Source organism: Macaca fascicularis, chromosome 3, assembly GCF_037993035.2.
Source record: "Macaca fascicularis isolate 582-1 chromosome 3, T2T-MFA8v1.1".
NCBI lineage: Eukaryota > Metazoa > Chordata > Mammalia > Primates > Cercopithecidae > Macaca > Macaca fascicularis.
In genome coordinates this window covers 13,418,845-13,431,845 of record NC_088377.1, presented here as the reverse complement: position 1 = coordinate 13,431,845, position 13,001 = coordinate 13,418,845, and the positions used below count along the sequence as shown (strand labels likewise).

The following is a 13,001-nucleotide window of genomic DNA, read 5'->3' as shown; positions in this document are numbered from 1 at the left end:
CCAAAATGGTGAAACCTCATCTCTACTAAAAAAAATATAAAAATTAGCTGGTGGCAGGCACCTCTGATCTCAGCTACTTAGGGGGCTGAGGTAGGAGAATCACTTGAACCCAGGAGGCAGAGGTTGCAGTGAGCCAAGATTGCACTATTGCAATCCAGCCTGGGCAACAAGAGTGAAACTCCATCTCCAAAAAAAAAAAAAAAAAAAAAGTGGACACTGGAGTTTATTTCTAGAATTGCTAAATCACCTAGCTTCACTGATTTCTGCTGCCAATAAACCATCAAGTTAGACAGGAAAAAGTAGAATCTGCATGGTTGGTATGTTTTTCATTCAGTACCCACAGAGAAGGCCCTCATAAAAAGAAAAGTGCAGTAATTCCAGTAGGCTAATTTCCACCCATATGGAGAGTGTCGCAAAAGTCTTGGAACAGTTTTGAGCCTTAATAAGCTCAGGGGTATAAATCCAGCAAACGTGTTTAAAAAAATCATCTGGAGGTTTAATTGGTTAAATTTCATTACACTTAAGTTTTGTGACTTTTGATAACATATTTTTCGGTTTCCCTGTTGTTAAGTACCTATGTTTGAAAATGGCAACAGTGACTGCTTTTAAGTTAGTTATTACAGCTCAAAACTGCACTAAAACTTTTGGAATTCGTGTATGATTCCTAAGAAACCTGATCCTAGCTCATTTCACTAGATGACTGACACTTTAACACTGGAATGAACTAAATTATTTTCTTTAGTAGGTTATTTTATTTTCTTGCTATATCCTCAGGACAAACCTGATCGGTGTCTCACTCACACATCATTGGGTATGTGATTAGTTTTGTGAAAAGTACAATGGCACAGTTCTTAATATAGCAATAAATCTCATTTTCCATGTTAAGTGTCAGTGGAACTAAGAATGATTTATGATAGTAAACATCAAAATGATCGTATTTTAATAAATTTCCACAGATTCATCCAGTTTAAAAAACCTTTCTTGATTTCAGGTGTTTTCTCTTCTTCTCCTTGATCAAGGTTATTTGGGTTTCCATCTGTGACTTCTTTTGTTTTTATAAAGGTCTCATATATTTTCTGGGCTCTGACAATTTCTTTCTGAGCATCAAAATGGACTTTTTGCCTGGTCAGGATGGGAACAATTAAATTAAAATCATTAATTCGCTTGTTTAATTTTCTGATGTTTTCTTGAAACTGCTCACAAACATGTTTCCACTGTTTCTGTTCAGTTGGTGTCATTGGATTCCCAAGTTTTTTCCTAGACACTAAAATTGCCTCTCTGAGTTGCTCAATAGTATCGCTGATTTCCTTTTGCATAAGGATCCATTCTGGTTGGTATCCGTTATCGATCAGTATTCGGTTCAGGTTGTGAGTCATGGGATCGATGTAAGAACAGTCAGAAAACTTTTTCAGAGGTTTTCCTTTCCCACTGAGATTGTCAAAGTCTCCTTTTGCCATGGATTCTTGAATGAGGTCCTCCACTAAACGCTCTATAGCCTGAGTTATCTTTTGCTGTTTGCTCTGTTTTATATTTTTAACAGTTATACTATCAGGAAAATACTGGCTTTGTAGTTTCTGCTTTTGATATTCCATCACTTGTTCAGTAGCACGGTCTGCCCTAAATTGCCTATATTGCTTCTCTCGTTGAGTTGGAGTCCCAAAACCAATACCTTCAAAACTTAAATAATGCCGGTGTTGGGGTGTTTTATATTTGAATTTTTCTACATCTTCTTCTTCTTCACCTTTATTCTGACTCGCATTTGCTTGTTCTATCACATGGGAGAGCACCTTTCTATAAGCTTTTTCAATCCTTATAAATGTTGCAGAATCAGCCGTATTAGAGCCACCGTCAGGATGATATTGCTTGGCAAGCTTATGAAAAGATTCCCTGACTTCATCTGCAGAGCAGCCTTCTTCCACGTTCAGCAGCCTATAATATTCTCTGATCTTCTTTTTGGATTTATGGGTTGACATCATTCTATTTCTAATGATACCAATATATGGAAGCATTTTCACTTGATTAGGAATCACTGTAGCCTTTATCAGGTGAGATCTTAAGATCTGAGCCATCATCACGTACGTTGTATTCATTATTGTACCCAGAGTTCTTCCTAGCAATGATCTATAAAACGACAACAAATATAGGTTGAACAAAGTTGTATTATCAGTTAATTTCTTATTTTCAACAATAAGGTATAAGATACGGCATGAATTTACAAGTACAACAAGGGGCAGTTCTTTTGAATGCTGCTGTCAACTTTTCCTTTTTTCCCCCCCTTTTTTTTCCTTTTGAGACAGAGTCTCTCTGTCTCCCAGGCTGGAGTGCAGTGGTGCCTCCGCCTCCAGGGTTCAAGCGCAATCTCCACCTCCAGAGCCACGCCCAGCTAATTTTTTTGTATTTTTAGTAGAGAAGGGTTTTCACCATGTTGGCCAGGCTGCTCTGGATATCCTGACATGGTGATCCACCCGCTTGGCCTCCCAGAGATTACCGGCACGAGCCATCGCGCCTAGTTTTTTTTTTTTTTTTTTTTTTTGAGACAGGGTCTTGCTCTGTTGCCCGTGCTGGAGTGCAGTGGCACAATCATGGCTCACTGCAGCATCAACCTCCTGGGCTGAAGCGATCCTCCCACCTCTACCTCTCATGTTGCTGGGACTACAGGCGTGCAACACCACACCTGGCTAATTTCTGTATTTTTGTAGGGATGGGGTTTCGTCATGTTGCCCATCCTGGTTTCCAACTCCTGAGCTCAAACAATCTGCCAGCCTCTGCCTACCAAAGTGCTGGGATTATGGAGGTGAGCCACTGTGCCCGGCCACATTCTTTTTTTTCTTTTTTTGAGACGGAGTCTCACTCTGTTGCCCAGGCTGGAGTGCAACGGCTCGATCTCGGCTCACTGCAACCTCCGCCTCCCAGGTTCAAGCGATTCTTCCGCCTCAGCTCCTGAGTAGCTGGGATTACAGGTGTGCAACACCACCCCTGGCTAATTTTTGTATATTTAGTAGAGATGGGGTTTCAACATATTGGCCAGGCTGGCCTCGAATTCCTGACATAAGGTGATCTGCCTGCCTCAGGCTCCCAAAACGCTGGGATTACAAGGGTGAGCCACCACACCCGGCCTGGCTGCATTCATTTTTTTTTTTTTTTTTTTTTTGAGACGGACTCTTGCTCTGTCGCCCAGGCTAGAGTGCAGTAGTGTGACGGCTCACTGCAAACTCCGCCTCCCAGGTTCAAGCGATTCTCCTGCCTCAGCCTCCTGAGTAGCTGGGATTACAGGCGCCCACCACCACGTCCGTCTAATTTTTGTATTTTTAGTAGAGACGGGGTTTCACCATGTTGGTCAAGCTGGTCTCGAACTCCCGACCTTGTGATCCTCCCGCCTCGGCTGCCCAAAGTGCTGGGATTACAGGGGTGAGCCACCGCGCCAGGCACCAGCTGCATTGTTATAGCTATATTTCACTGATGTGGGCAGAAAAATGGAAGTTGATGAAGTTTAGTGTTAATATATTGTGGGGCCAGGCACGGTGGCACATGCCGGTAATCCCAGTACTTTGGGAGGCCGAGGCGGGCCGATCACCTGAGATCAGGAGTTCGAAATCAGCCTGGTCAACATGGCAAAACCCTGTTTCTACTAAAAATACAAAAATTAACTGGGCGCTTGCAGTCCCAACTACTCGGGAGGCTGAGGCAAGAGAATCGCTTGAACCCGGGAGGTGAAGGTTGCAGTGAGCCGAGATCGTGCCACTACACTCCAGCCTGGGCAACAGAGCAAGACTCTGTCTCAAAAAAAAAAAAAAAAAAAGAAAAAAAATATATAGATAGATAGATAGATAGACAGATAGATATAATCTGGATTCTACCCCTCACTAACCATATATTTTACTAGCGGAAAATTCTTAGAGATCATCTAATCCAATCTTTTCGTTTAATGACAAAACATAGGTCCGGAAGGTTAAGCAATTTAACCAAGTCCCATAACAAGGTGTAAGCAAAATGGTTAGGGGTGGGCACTGTAAAAAAGGAGGCTTGCTTAACTGTCTATACCTCCAGCCGATTATAAACTGCACCGAGAGTCTGCATCATCTCAAGGAGTCTTCTCATAAGACGACTTATGGACAAGGTAGGTACCTGGTCTGACACTGGATTGAATAGAATCAAGTGTCCAAAAGACTTTAAGCTCCACAGCTCGCTAGGAAGGAGCCATCTGCCAGAGGCCAGAAAAACCACGATGAACTGTGAGGCCTCCCAACACGTTTGCTGCTATTGCAATAACATGGTCTCGAAGAGGAGGAAGACTTGTACACTGACAATGGCCAAAAAACACTGGAAGTGGCTTAATTGGAATTGGGATATATAAACGCTAAAACGGAGCTCCTAAGACCCCCTATTTTCTAGACAATCGGGGCCAACGGTCTGGGAGCCCGCTGCGAAGGTGGTTATCATGGCAAGGGAGGTCGGTCCTGCCCCGCCCCCTCCTCACCTGCGCAGCCCTTGGGTAGGGGTTCCGCGGCTCCCGCGCCCATGCCGCGTCTCTGCGCATGCGTGCGCGGCCCGCCCGTCACTCCCGGTGTCCGTGCAGCGCGCGGTCTCCAGCTGGTGCCTCCGCCAGGCTAGGCCATCTGCCACTTTACCCTGAGGGGCTCAGCGGGTACGGAAGGCAGAATCGTACCTGATTGGGACAGGTGACCTTACCAGGGAAACGGACAATCTTTCGTCAAACGAACTTTACCCCTGAGAACCCATGCAGGGCACCTCAGGACGCTTCGTCCCGGCCTCGGACGACCAGCTCCGCCTCCGTCCCCGCCCCGAGCGGAGGTGGTCGGCCGATTGGGATTGTGGGAGATGTAGTTTGCTAGAAGGGGCGATGTGCGCCTGCGCCTCTCGGGAGGGACTTAGGGAGCGTCGAAAATGATGCAAAGACCGAGTTGGCGGCGTGGGGAGCTGTGGGTCAGAGGGCGAAGGTAACTTTTTGGGGGCTGGGGAAGGCAAGACTGTTTCCCCGGAACGGGACCTGAACAGGTTTCTTCGGAGTCACAGAAGGAGCCATGATATATGAGGCTTAAAACCTGCCCTTTTATTAATTCAAGTACTGTTGAGGGGCTGGCGACAGGTCAGAGGACAAAATCAAAATAGGGATCTTCTGGCTTCGAGTTTTCAACCACTGAGGTGGGGACTGAACATTTCCCCTCTCTGTACAGGAAGCAAGTTTTTTAAAAAGGACAAAGAAAAAGGATAAAAAGAAAGGAAAAGGCAGAGGTTTGGGAGTTTTTTGTTTGTTTGTTTGTTTTGAGACGGAGTCTCACTCTGTCGCCCAGGCTGGAGTGCAGGGGCCCGATCTCAGCTCACTGCAAGCTCCGCCTCCCGGGTTTACGCCATTCTCCTGCCTCAGCCTCCCGAGTAGCTGGGACCACAGGCGCCGCCACCACGCCCGGCTAGTTTTTTGTATTTTTTAGTAGAGACAGGGTTTCACCGTGTTAGCCAGGATGGTCTCGATCTCCTGACCTCGTGATCCGCCCGTCTCGACCTCCCAGAGTGCTGGGATTACAGGCGTGAGCCACCGCGCCCGGCCTGAGGCTTGGGAGTTTTCAGATCTGGGTTGAAAATCTTGTTTCTTCTGCTTGCACCTTAGGCAAGATACCTGCAAAATGAGAGTTGCAATAAATAGTAAACTATAGTAAATGGTATGGCATTGTGCTAAGTGCTTTATGTATATTCTCATTTCGTTTTTTTTTTTTTTTTTTTTTTTTTGAGACAGTCTTGCTCTGTCTCCCAGGCTGGACTGTGGTGGCGCGATCTCGGCTCACTGCGACCTGCACCTCCCGGGTTTAAGCGATTCTCCTGCCTCAGCCTCCCAAGTAGCTGGGATTACAGGCTTTCACAACCATGCCCGGCTAACTTTTTTCTATTTTTAGCGGAGACCAGGTTTCACCATTTGGCCAGGCTGGTCTCGAACTCCTGAGCTAAGGTGATCCGCCTGCCTCGGCCTTTCAAAGTGCTGGAATTACAGGCATTCATTTAATCTTTACAACAGCCCTCTAAGATAAATGCTGTTATTTTCCCTATTTTACATATAATGAAATAATAATTGTATCAAGTTCATTGACTTTTTTAGGGGGAGAAATTACACAATGTATGTAAACCACTTGGCACTGTGCCTCGCACATTAAGCAATATTTTTTGTTATGACTGTGTCTCCTAAAAGGAGCCAGGAATAGGTATTAGCCTTCTCAGCTTCCGCATCATAAACATTATAATCATTTATTGCCATCTATGTAGGAGCACAGAAAAAGATACAGTATAAACTCTGATTCAGAGGGCTTTAGTTATAAGAAAACAATCAACAAAATACCTCATGTGAAAGAAAATAGGATTTCTGGCTGGGCGCGGTGGCTCACGCCTGTAATCCCAGCACTTTGGGAGGCCGAGACAGCGGATCACAAGGTCAGGAGATCGAGACCATCCTGGCTAACACGGTGAAACCCCGTCTCTATTAAAAATACAAAAAATTAGCTGGGCGTGGTGCCGAGCGCCTGTAGTCCCAGCTACTCGGGAGGCTGAGGCAGGAGAATGGCGTGAACCCGGGAGGCGGAGCTTGCAGTGAGCCGAGATTGTGCCACTGCACTCCAGCCTGGGTGACAAAGCAAGACTCCGTCAAAAAAAAAAAAAAAAAAAAAAGCAGGATTTCTGTACAAGTTAACTCTTCTAGGCAGCATCTTAAACAGCATAAAATAAAAACAGGCCAGGTGAAGTGGCTCATGCTTGTACTCCCAGTGTGGACAACATTGTGAGACTCCATCTGTAAAAAACTTTTAAGAAGATTAGCCAGGTGTGATGGTGTCTGCCTGTAATCCCAGCTACACAGGAGGCTGAGGTGGGAGGATCACTTGAGCCCAGGAGTTGGAGGCTGCAGTGAGCCATGATCGTACCATTGCTCTCCAAACTAAGCAACAGAGTGAGACCTGGCCACTAAAAAATTTTTAAAAAGAAAAATAAGGCCAGGCACAGTGGCTCATGCCTGTAGTCTCAGCACTTTGGGAGGCTGAGGCAGGCGGATCACCTGAGGTCGGGAGTTTGAGACCAGCCTCACCAACATGGAGAAACCCCGTCTCTCTAAAAATACAAAAAATTAGCTGGGCATGGTGGCACATGCCTGTAACCCCAGGTACTCGGGAGGCTGAGGCAGGAGAATCGCTTGAACCCAGGAGGCGGAGGTTGCAGTGAGCCGAGATCGCGCCACTGCACTTCAGCCTGGTTGACAGAGTGAGACTCCGTCTCAAAAAAAAACAAAAAAAAAGAATGACATGGTTCGGTAGATACAGCCACGGAAAGGTAGTCACTATGTTTTGTGAATAAATAGGTATTGCTAAACTATGTTCAAGAAGCGATGGACCAATTTGCACCACCAACATATTTGGGAATGTCTGTTACTCCACACTCTTGGGAACACACAGTAGTCTCTTTTTAATCTTTGCAGTCTAATAGGTGTATATCAACACACACACTTAAGATTCCTTTATTGTAATTATTGGCTGGGTGCGGTGGCTTACACCTGTAATCCCAGCACTTTGGGAGGCCGAGGCGGGCAGATCACCTGAGGTCAGGAGTTCGAGACCAGCCTGGCCAACATGGTGAAACCCCCATCTCTACTAAAAAGACAAAAATTAGCCGGGTGTGGTGGTGGGCACCTGTAATCTCAGCTACTTGGGAGGCTGAAGCAGGAGGATCATTTGAACCCAGGAGGCAGATGTTGCAGTGAGCTGAGATCACTCCATCGCACTCCAGCCGGGATAACAAGAGCAAGACTCGGTCTCAAAAAAAAAAAAAAAAAGATTTCTTTATTGTAATTACTAAGGTAGTAAGGAATTACTGCTCTCCATCCTTCTAGTCCACAAAGCTGGTGGGATAAACACTGGTTATTTTGATGATGCATTTGCACAAGGAGGTGGGTAAATCAAGATGGTGTTCACACAGCTGTCTCCCTCCAGATGACCTGGTCACTTCTCCACTCTTTGGGCTGAATTGTGCCCCCCATATTGAAGCCCTAACCCCCAGTACTTTAGAATGTGACCGCATTTGGAGATGTTATTTAAAGAGGTGATTAAGTTAAAATGAGGCTGTTAAGGTGGGTGATAATCCAATCTGACTGGCGTCCTTATAAAAGGAGGAAATTTGGCTGCAGAGAGACACCAGGGTTGTGCACGCGCGGAGCAAAGTCCCTGTGAGGACACAGGGAGAAGGCAGCCATCTGCCTGCCAAGGAGAGGCCTCAGGAGAAACCCACCCTGCAGACACCTTGATCTTGGACTTCCAGTCTCCAGGACTATGGGAGAATAACGGTCTCCTGTTGTTGAAGCCCCAGTCTGTGGTGCTTTATCACATCAGCCCCACCAAACCAACACAGCAGGTATCTTTGATCCTTATACGTCCCTTCAGTAGGTCCCAGGGATTTGTGTTACCCAAACTGTTTCCTCCCAGATGGAAAACTCTGAAAGCAGGCAGAAGCTTTCCCCCTCATTTTCCTCTTGCTGAATACACCCTGCCCCGAAGGACCAGCTCTGGGCTGCTGCCTCCTGCTTTCCTCTTTCGGAGTCATTCTGCCACCGTGGAGATTTGGATTTGGGTGAGCTGTGCTGGGGGTGGGATGTGGGGCAGAGCCTCCTCATCCGAAGAAAGACAGGAATTTCTGATTCTGGGATTTCGGGTGTGCTGAAGGGTGCTTGTGCGGATGGCACGGACTCTTCTCTCTTCTTGCTGTAGTTGGCCTCTAAGAGAAACGCACCAGAACCTCGTTCTCCGCTCTTTGAGACAGGCTTCTTCAAGCTTCGTGGCGTCTCTCTCTCTTCTGGGTCGCCCTACTGCACAGCCTACTCATACCCATGTCCTTGGCTGGCTCCGCCCTTCTCACGTGATTGGTGCTCTCAGATTCCATGCCTCTACGTTATGTTCATGATCTACTCTCTCTTGCCAACGCCAATGCCTAAACCTCCTCCTCGAAGCTAATGATTGACCCCGGAGTGGTGTCACAGTGTTGAATACAGGAATCCCTCAAGGTGTACAAGGAAGTCCCACCTCCCCTCTGAGCATCATCCCTCCCTCATTTTGCAAAAGAAAGGCACACCTCTCACTTACCCCAGACTGTTAACACCTTCCAGGCAGCAAAGGCGCAATTGAAAAGGTTGATTTACTGTGGGTGCTGAAGAAGGGAAATTAATCCTTTACAGATTGGATGGTTTGGCCAGGTGTAATGGTTCACAGCTGTAATTTCAGAACTTTGGGAGGTTAAAGGGGGAGGATTGCTTGAGTTTAGGAGTTGGAGAGCAGCCTGGACAACACAGTGAGACCCTAACTCTATAAAATACAAAAATTAGCCAGGCATGGTGGCACAAGCCTGTGGTCCCAGCTACTCAGGAGGCTGAGGTGGGGGTTGCAGTGAGCCAAGATCGCGTCACTGCACTAAAGCCTGGGCAACAGAGTGAGACTCCCTCTCAAAAAAAAATTGCATGGTTTCCAATAATTGGTTTTCAACAAAAGTAAAGGAGGATCTAATAGACTCCTCAACTGAATATTTCATTTAAAATGATTTTCAATGGTATATTTTCCTGGTGCATGTAATTGAAGCTTTCAAGGAGTTGAGTGATACTGTTATAACAACTATTTTTTTTTTTCCTGTGACTTTCTGGAGTTTGGTGATGTAGGAAATTTAAAATGCTGTTTGGGGCCAGGCGCAGTGGCTCACACCTGTAATCTCAGCACTTTGGGAGGTTGAAGTGGGTGGATCACCTGAGGTCAGGAGTTCGAGACCAGCCTGGCCAACATGGTGAAACCCTGTCTCTACTGAAAATATAAAAATATAAAAATTAGCTGGGAGGCCGGGCATGGTGGCTCATGCTTGTAATCCCAGCACTTTGGGAGGACAAGGCGGGCGGATCACATGAGGTCGGGAGTTCGAGACCAGCCTGACCAACGTGGAGAAACCCCATCTCTACTAAAAATACAAAAATTAGTTGGGTGTGGTGGTGCGTGCCTGTAATCCCAGCTACTTGGGAGGCTGAGGCAGAGAACTGCTTGAACCCAGGAGGCAGAGGTTGCAGTGAGCTGAGATGGCACCACTGCACTCCAGCCTTGGTGACAGAGTGAGACTCTGCCTCAAAAAAAAAAAAAAAATTGTTGTTGAGGTTTCAGTGTCCATAGATATTTCAATTCATGAAACTTTCGTTTTATAAAGCAAAATCAACTTGTAATATTAAAATCTTCACATCTTTATTGCAATGCTCAGAATACAGGTGGGCTTAGGAGTTAGCTTCTTAAATAAGGTTACACATGAGGACGAGGCAGGTGGATCACCTGAGGTCAGGAGTTGGAGACCAGCCAGGCCAACATGGTGAAACACTGTCTCTACTAAAAATACAAAAATCAGCCAGGAGTGGTGGCCCTTGCCCGTAATCCCAGCTACTCTGGAAGCTGAGGCAGGAGAACCACTTGAACCCGGAAGGCGGAGGTTGCATTGAGCTGGGATCGCACCACTGCACTCCAGCCTGAGTGACTGAAGTGGGGTTTCACTATGTTGGCCAGGATGGTCTTGATCTCATGACCTGGTGATCTGCCTGCCTCGGCCTCCCAAAGTGCTGGGATTACAGGCATAAGCCACCAAGGCCAGCTAGTCTTTTTTTTTTTTTTTTGAGAAAATGTCTCACTCAGGCTGGAGTACAGTTGTGCGATCACAGCTCTCTGAAGCTTCGACCTCCTGAGTTCAAGGAATCCTCCTACCTCAGCCTTCCAAGTAGCTGGGACTACAGGTGTGTGCCACCATGCCCAATTTTTCTATTTTATTTGTAGTGATGGGGGTCTCACTATGTTGTCCAGGCTGGTCTTAAACTCCAGGGTTCAACTGATCCTCCTACCTGGGCCCTCCAAAGTGCTGGGACTACAGGTGTGAGCCACCATGCCTGGCCACATGTGGTCATTTATGACTGAATTCTTTCACTTAGCATAATGTTTCAAGGTTCACCCACACTGTAGCATGTGTTAGTATTTCATTCCTTTTTATAATTGAATAGCATTCAATGTATGGATATATCTATGGATATAGCTATCCATACATTTATCAGTTCATTTGCTGATGAACATTTGCACTGACTCCACTTATAAATCGGTTTTTAACTGTTAATTAACATTTGGCTCCAGATAAAGGAAAATGATCTAACATTGTGGTAAATGTCAAATTTATATGGCTTGTGAAAGAACGACTGTCAGAGATGGTGTCTTTTAAACAGTGGAGGAGGCAAGTGTATGCATTAGAATTGCTGAAAAACACTTTGGGAGATAAAGACAATTTTGGTTTTAAAAAAGCCAAAAAAGGGCTTTTTCCCAAGGTTTATCTTCCCTACTAGAATCTTCTTCCTACTAACTCGAGGAAAATCCTACAGGGAGTTTTAGATTATAAAGAAAGCCTTTAATGTTGATGTATTAAAAAATCTCCCACCTGGCTGCTATATACAGCCAAGTTTTGTTTTCTTGGAGACAGGGTCTCTGTTGTTCAGGCTGGAGTGCAGTGGCACGATCACAGCTCACTGCAGCTTCAACTTCCTGGAATCACGTGACCCTCTGACATCAGCCTCCTGAGTAGCTGGGACTACAGGCACAAGCCACCACACCCAGCTAATTTTTGTCATTTTTGTAGAGATAAAGTCTCGACATATTGCCTAGGCTGGTCTTAAACTCCTGGGCTCATGCGATCTTCCCACCTCGGCCTTCCAGAGTGCTGCTGGCTTTGTACAGGCGTGAAGCACCACACCCAGCCCAGTCAAACAGCCAAATCTTCTTACAGTCTGAGTCTGGGGGCTTTTATAACAACATTACATGAGTTAATGAAGTTTTTTTTTTTTTTTTTTTCCCAATTTGTTTTACTTCAGTTCTCTCGCTTATAATCCAAAGAATCCTGGCAAATACAAAAAACAACTACTATAGGAGGTACTCTTGGGGCCTGCCGATTACCAGTAGAAGAGAGTTTTGTTAGAATCCTTCTTCACTTCTAGCCCCTGCCAACAAATATCCAGAAGGGAGAGTGCAGTAGGAAAAGTTAGGGAACCATCACAGTGATGCAGCTGGAATGCCATACTATCATAGAAAGACACTTAGAGGTCCTAGGGTCAGGTTCAAGTCTGAATTCCACTTAAAAACCAAAGAGGTCAGCCGGGTGCAGTGGCTCACGCCTGTAATCCCAGCACTTTGGGAGGCCAAGGTGGGCAGATCACCTGAGGTTGGGAGTTTGAGACCAGCCTGACCAGCCCGGAGAAACCCCATCTCTACTAAATATACAAAATTAGCTGGGCGTGGTGGTGCATGCCTGTAATCCCAGCTACTCAGGAGGCTGAGGCAGGAGAATCACTTGAACCAGGGAGGTGGAAGTTACGGTGAGCCGAGATTGTGCCACTGCAATCCAGCCTGGATAATAAGAGTGAAAGTCCCATCTCAAAAAAAAAAAAAAAACAATGGCCGGGCGCGGTGGCTCAAGCCTGTAATCCCAGCACTTTGGGAGGCCGAGACGGGCAGATCACGAGGTCAGGAGATTGAGACCATCCTGGCTAATATGGTGAAACCCCGTCTCTACTAAAAATACAAAAAAACTAGCCGGGCGAGGTGGTGGGTGCCTGTAGTCCCAGCTACTCGGGAGGCTGAGGCAGGAGAATGGCGTAAACCCGGGAGGCGGAGCTTGCAGTGAGCTGAGATCCGGCCACTGCACTCCAGCCTGGGCGACAAAGCGAGACTCCGTCTCAAAAACAAAAAAACAAAAAAACAAAAAAACAAAAAAAACAGAGAGGCCGGGTGTGGTGGCTCACGCTTGTAATCCCAGCACTTTGGGGGCCAAAGCAGGCAGATCAAATGAGGCCAGGAGTTGCAGACTAGCCTGGCCAACATGGTGAAACCCCGTCTCTACTAAAAATACAAAATGAGCCGGGTGTGGCAGTGTACGCCTGTAATCTCAGCTACTCAGGAAGCTGAGGC

At 46.3% G+C, this 13,001-nt stretch overlaps 1 protein-coding gene across 3 annotated transcripts; it reads right to left on the bottom strand.

Moving 5' to 3' along the window:
- Positions 1–474: 474 nt before the first annotated feature.
- DNAJC28 (DnaJ heat shock protein family (Hsp40) member C28) lies at positions 475–4,781 on the bottom strand. Of its 3 annotated transcripts, none has more exons than XM_045387772.3 (2): positions 4,478–4,781; positions 475–2,121 (listed from the first exon to the last, which is right to left on the bottom strand). In XM_045387772.3, exon 2 carries the CDS (start codon positions 2,088–2,090, stop codon positions 924–926), a length of 1,167 nt encoding a protein of 388 aa, XP_045243707.1. In that variant the 5' UTR covers positions 2,091–2,121; positions 4,478–4,781; the 3' UTR covers positions 475–923. The 3 variants fall into 3 exon arrangements, with proteins under 3 accessions (XP_045243707.1, XP_065397009.1, XP_065397010.1); XM_065540937.2 differs by having other exon boundaries at positions 4,667–4,781; XM_065540938.2 differs by having other exon boundaries at positions 4,690–4,781.
- Positions 4,782–13,001: the final 8,220 nt, after the last annotated feature.

Bases quoted from the DNA above. Each gene is read 5' to 3' on its own strand.
- DNAJC28 (XM_045387772.3), bottom strand. From the start codon at position 2,090: ATGAATACAACGTACGTGATGATGGCTCAGATCTTAAGATCTCACCTG.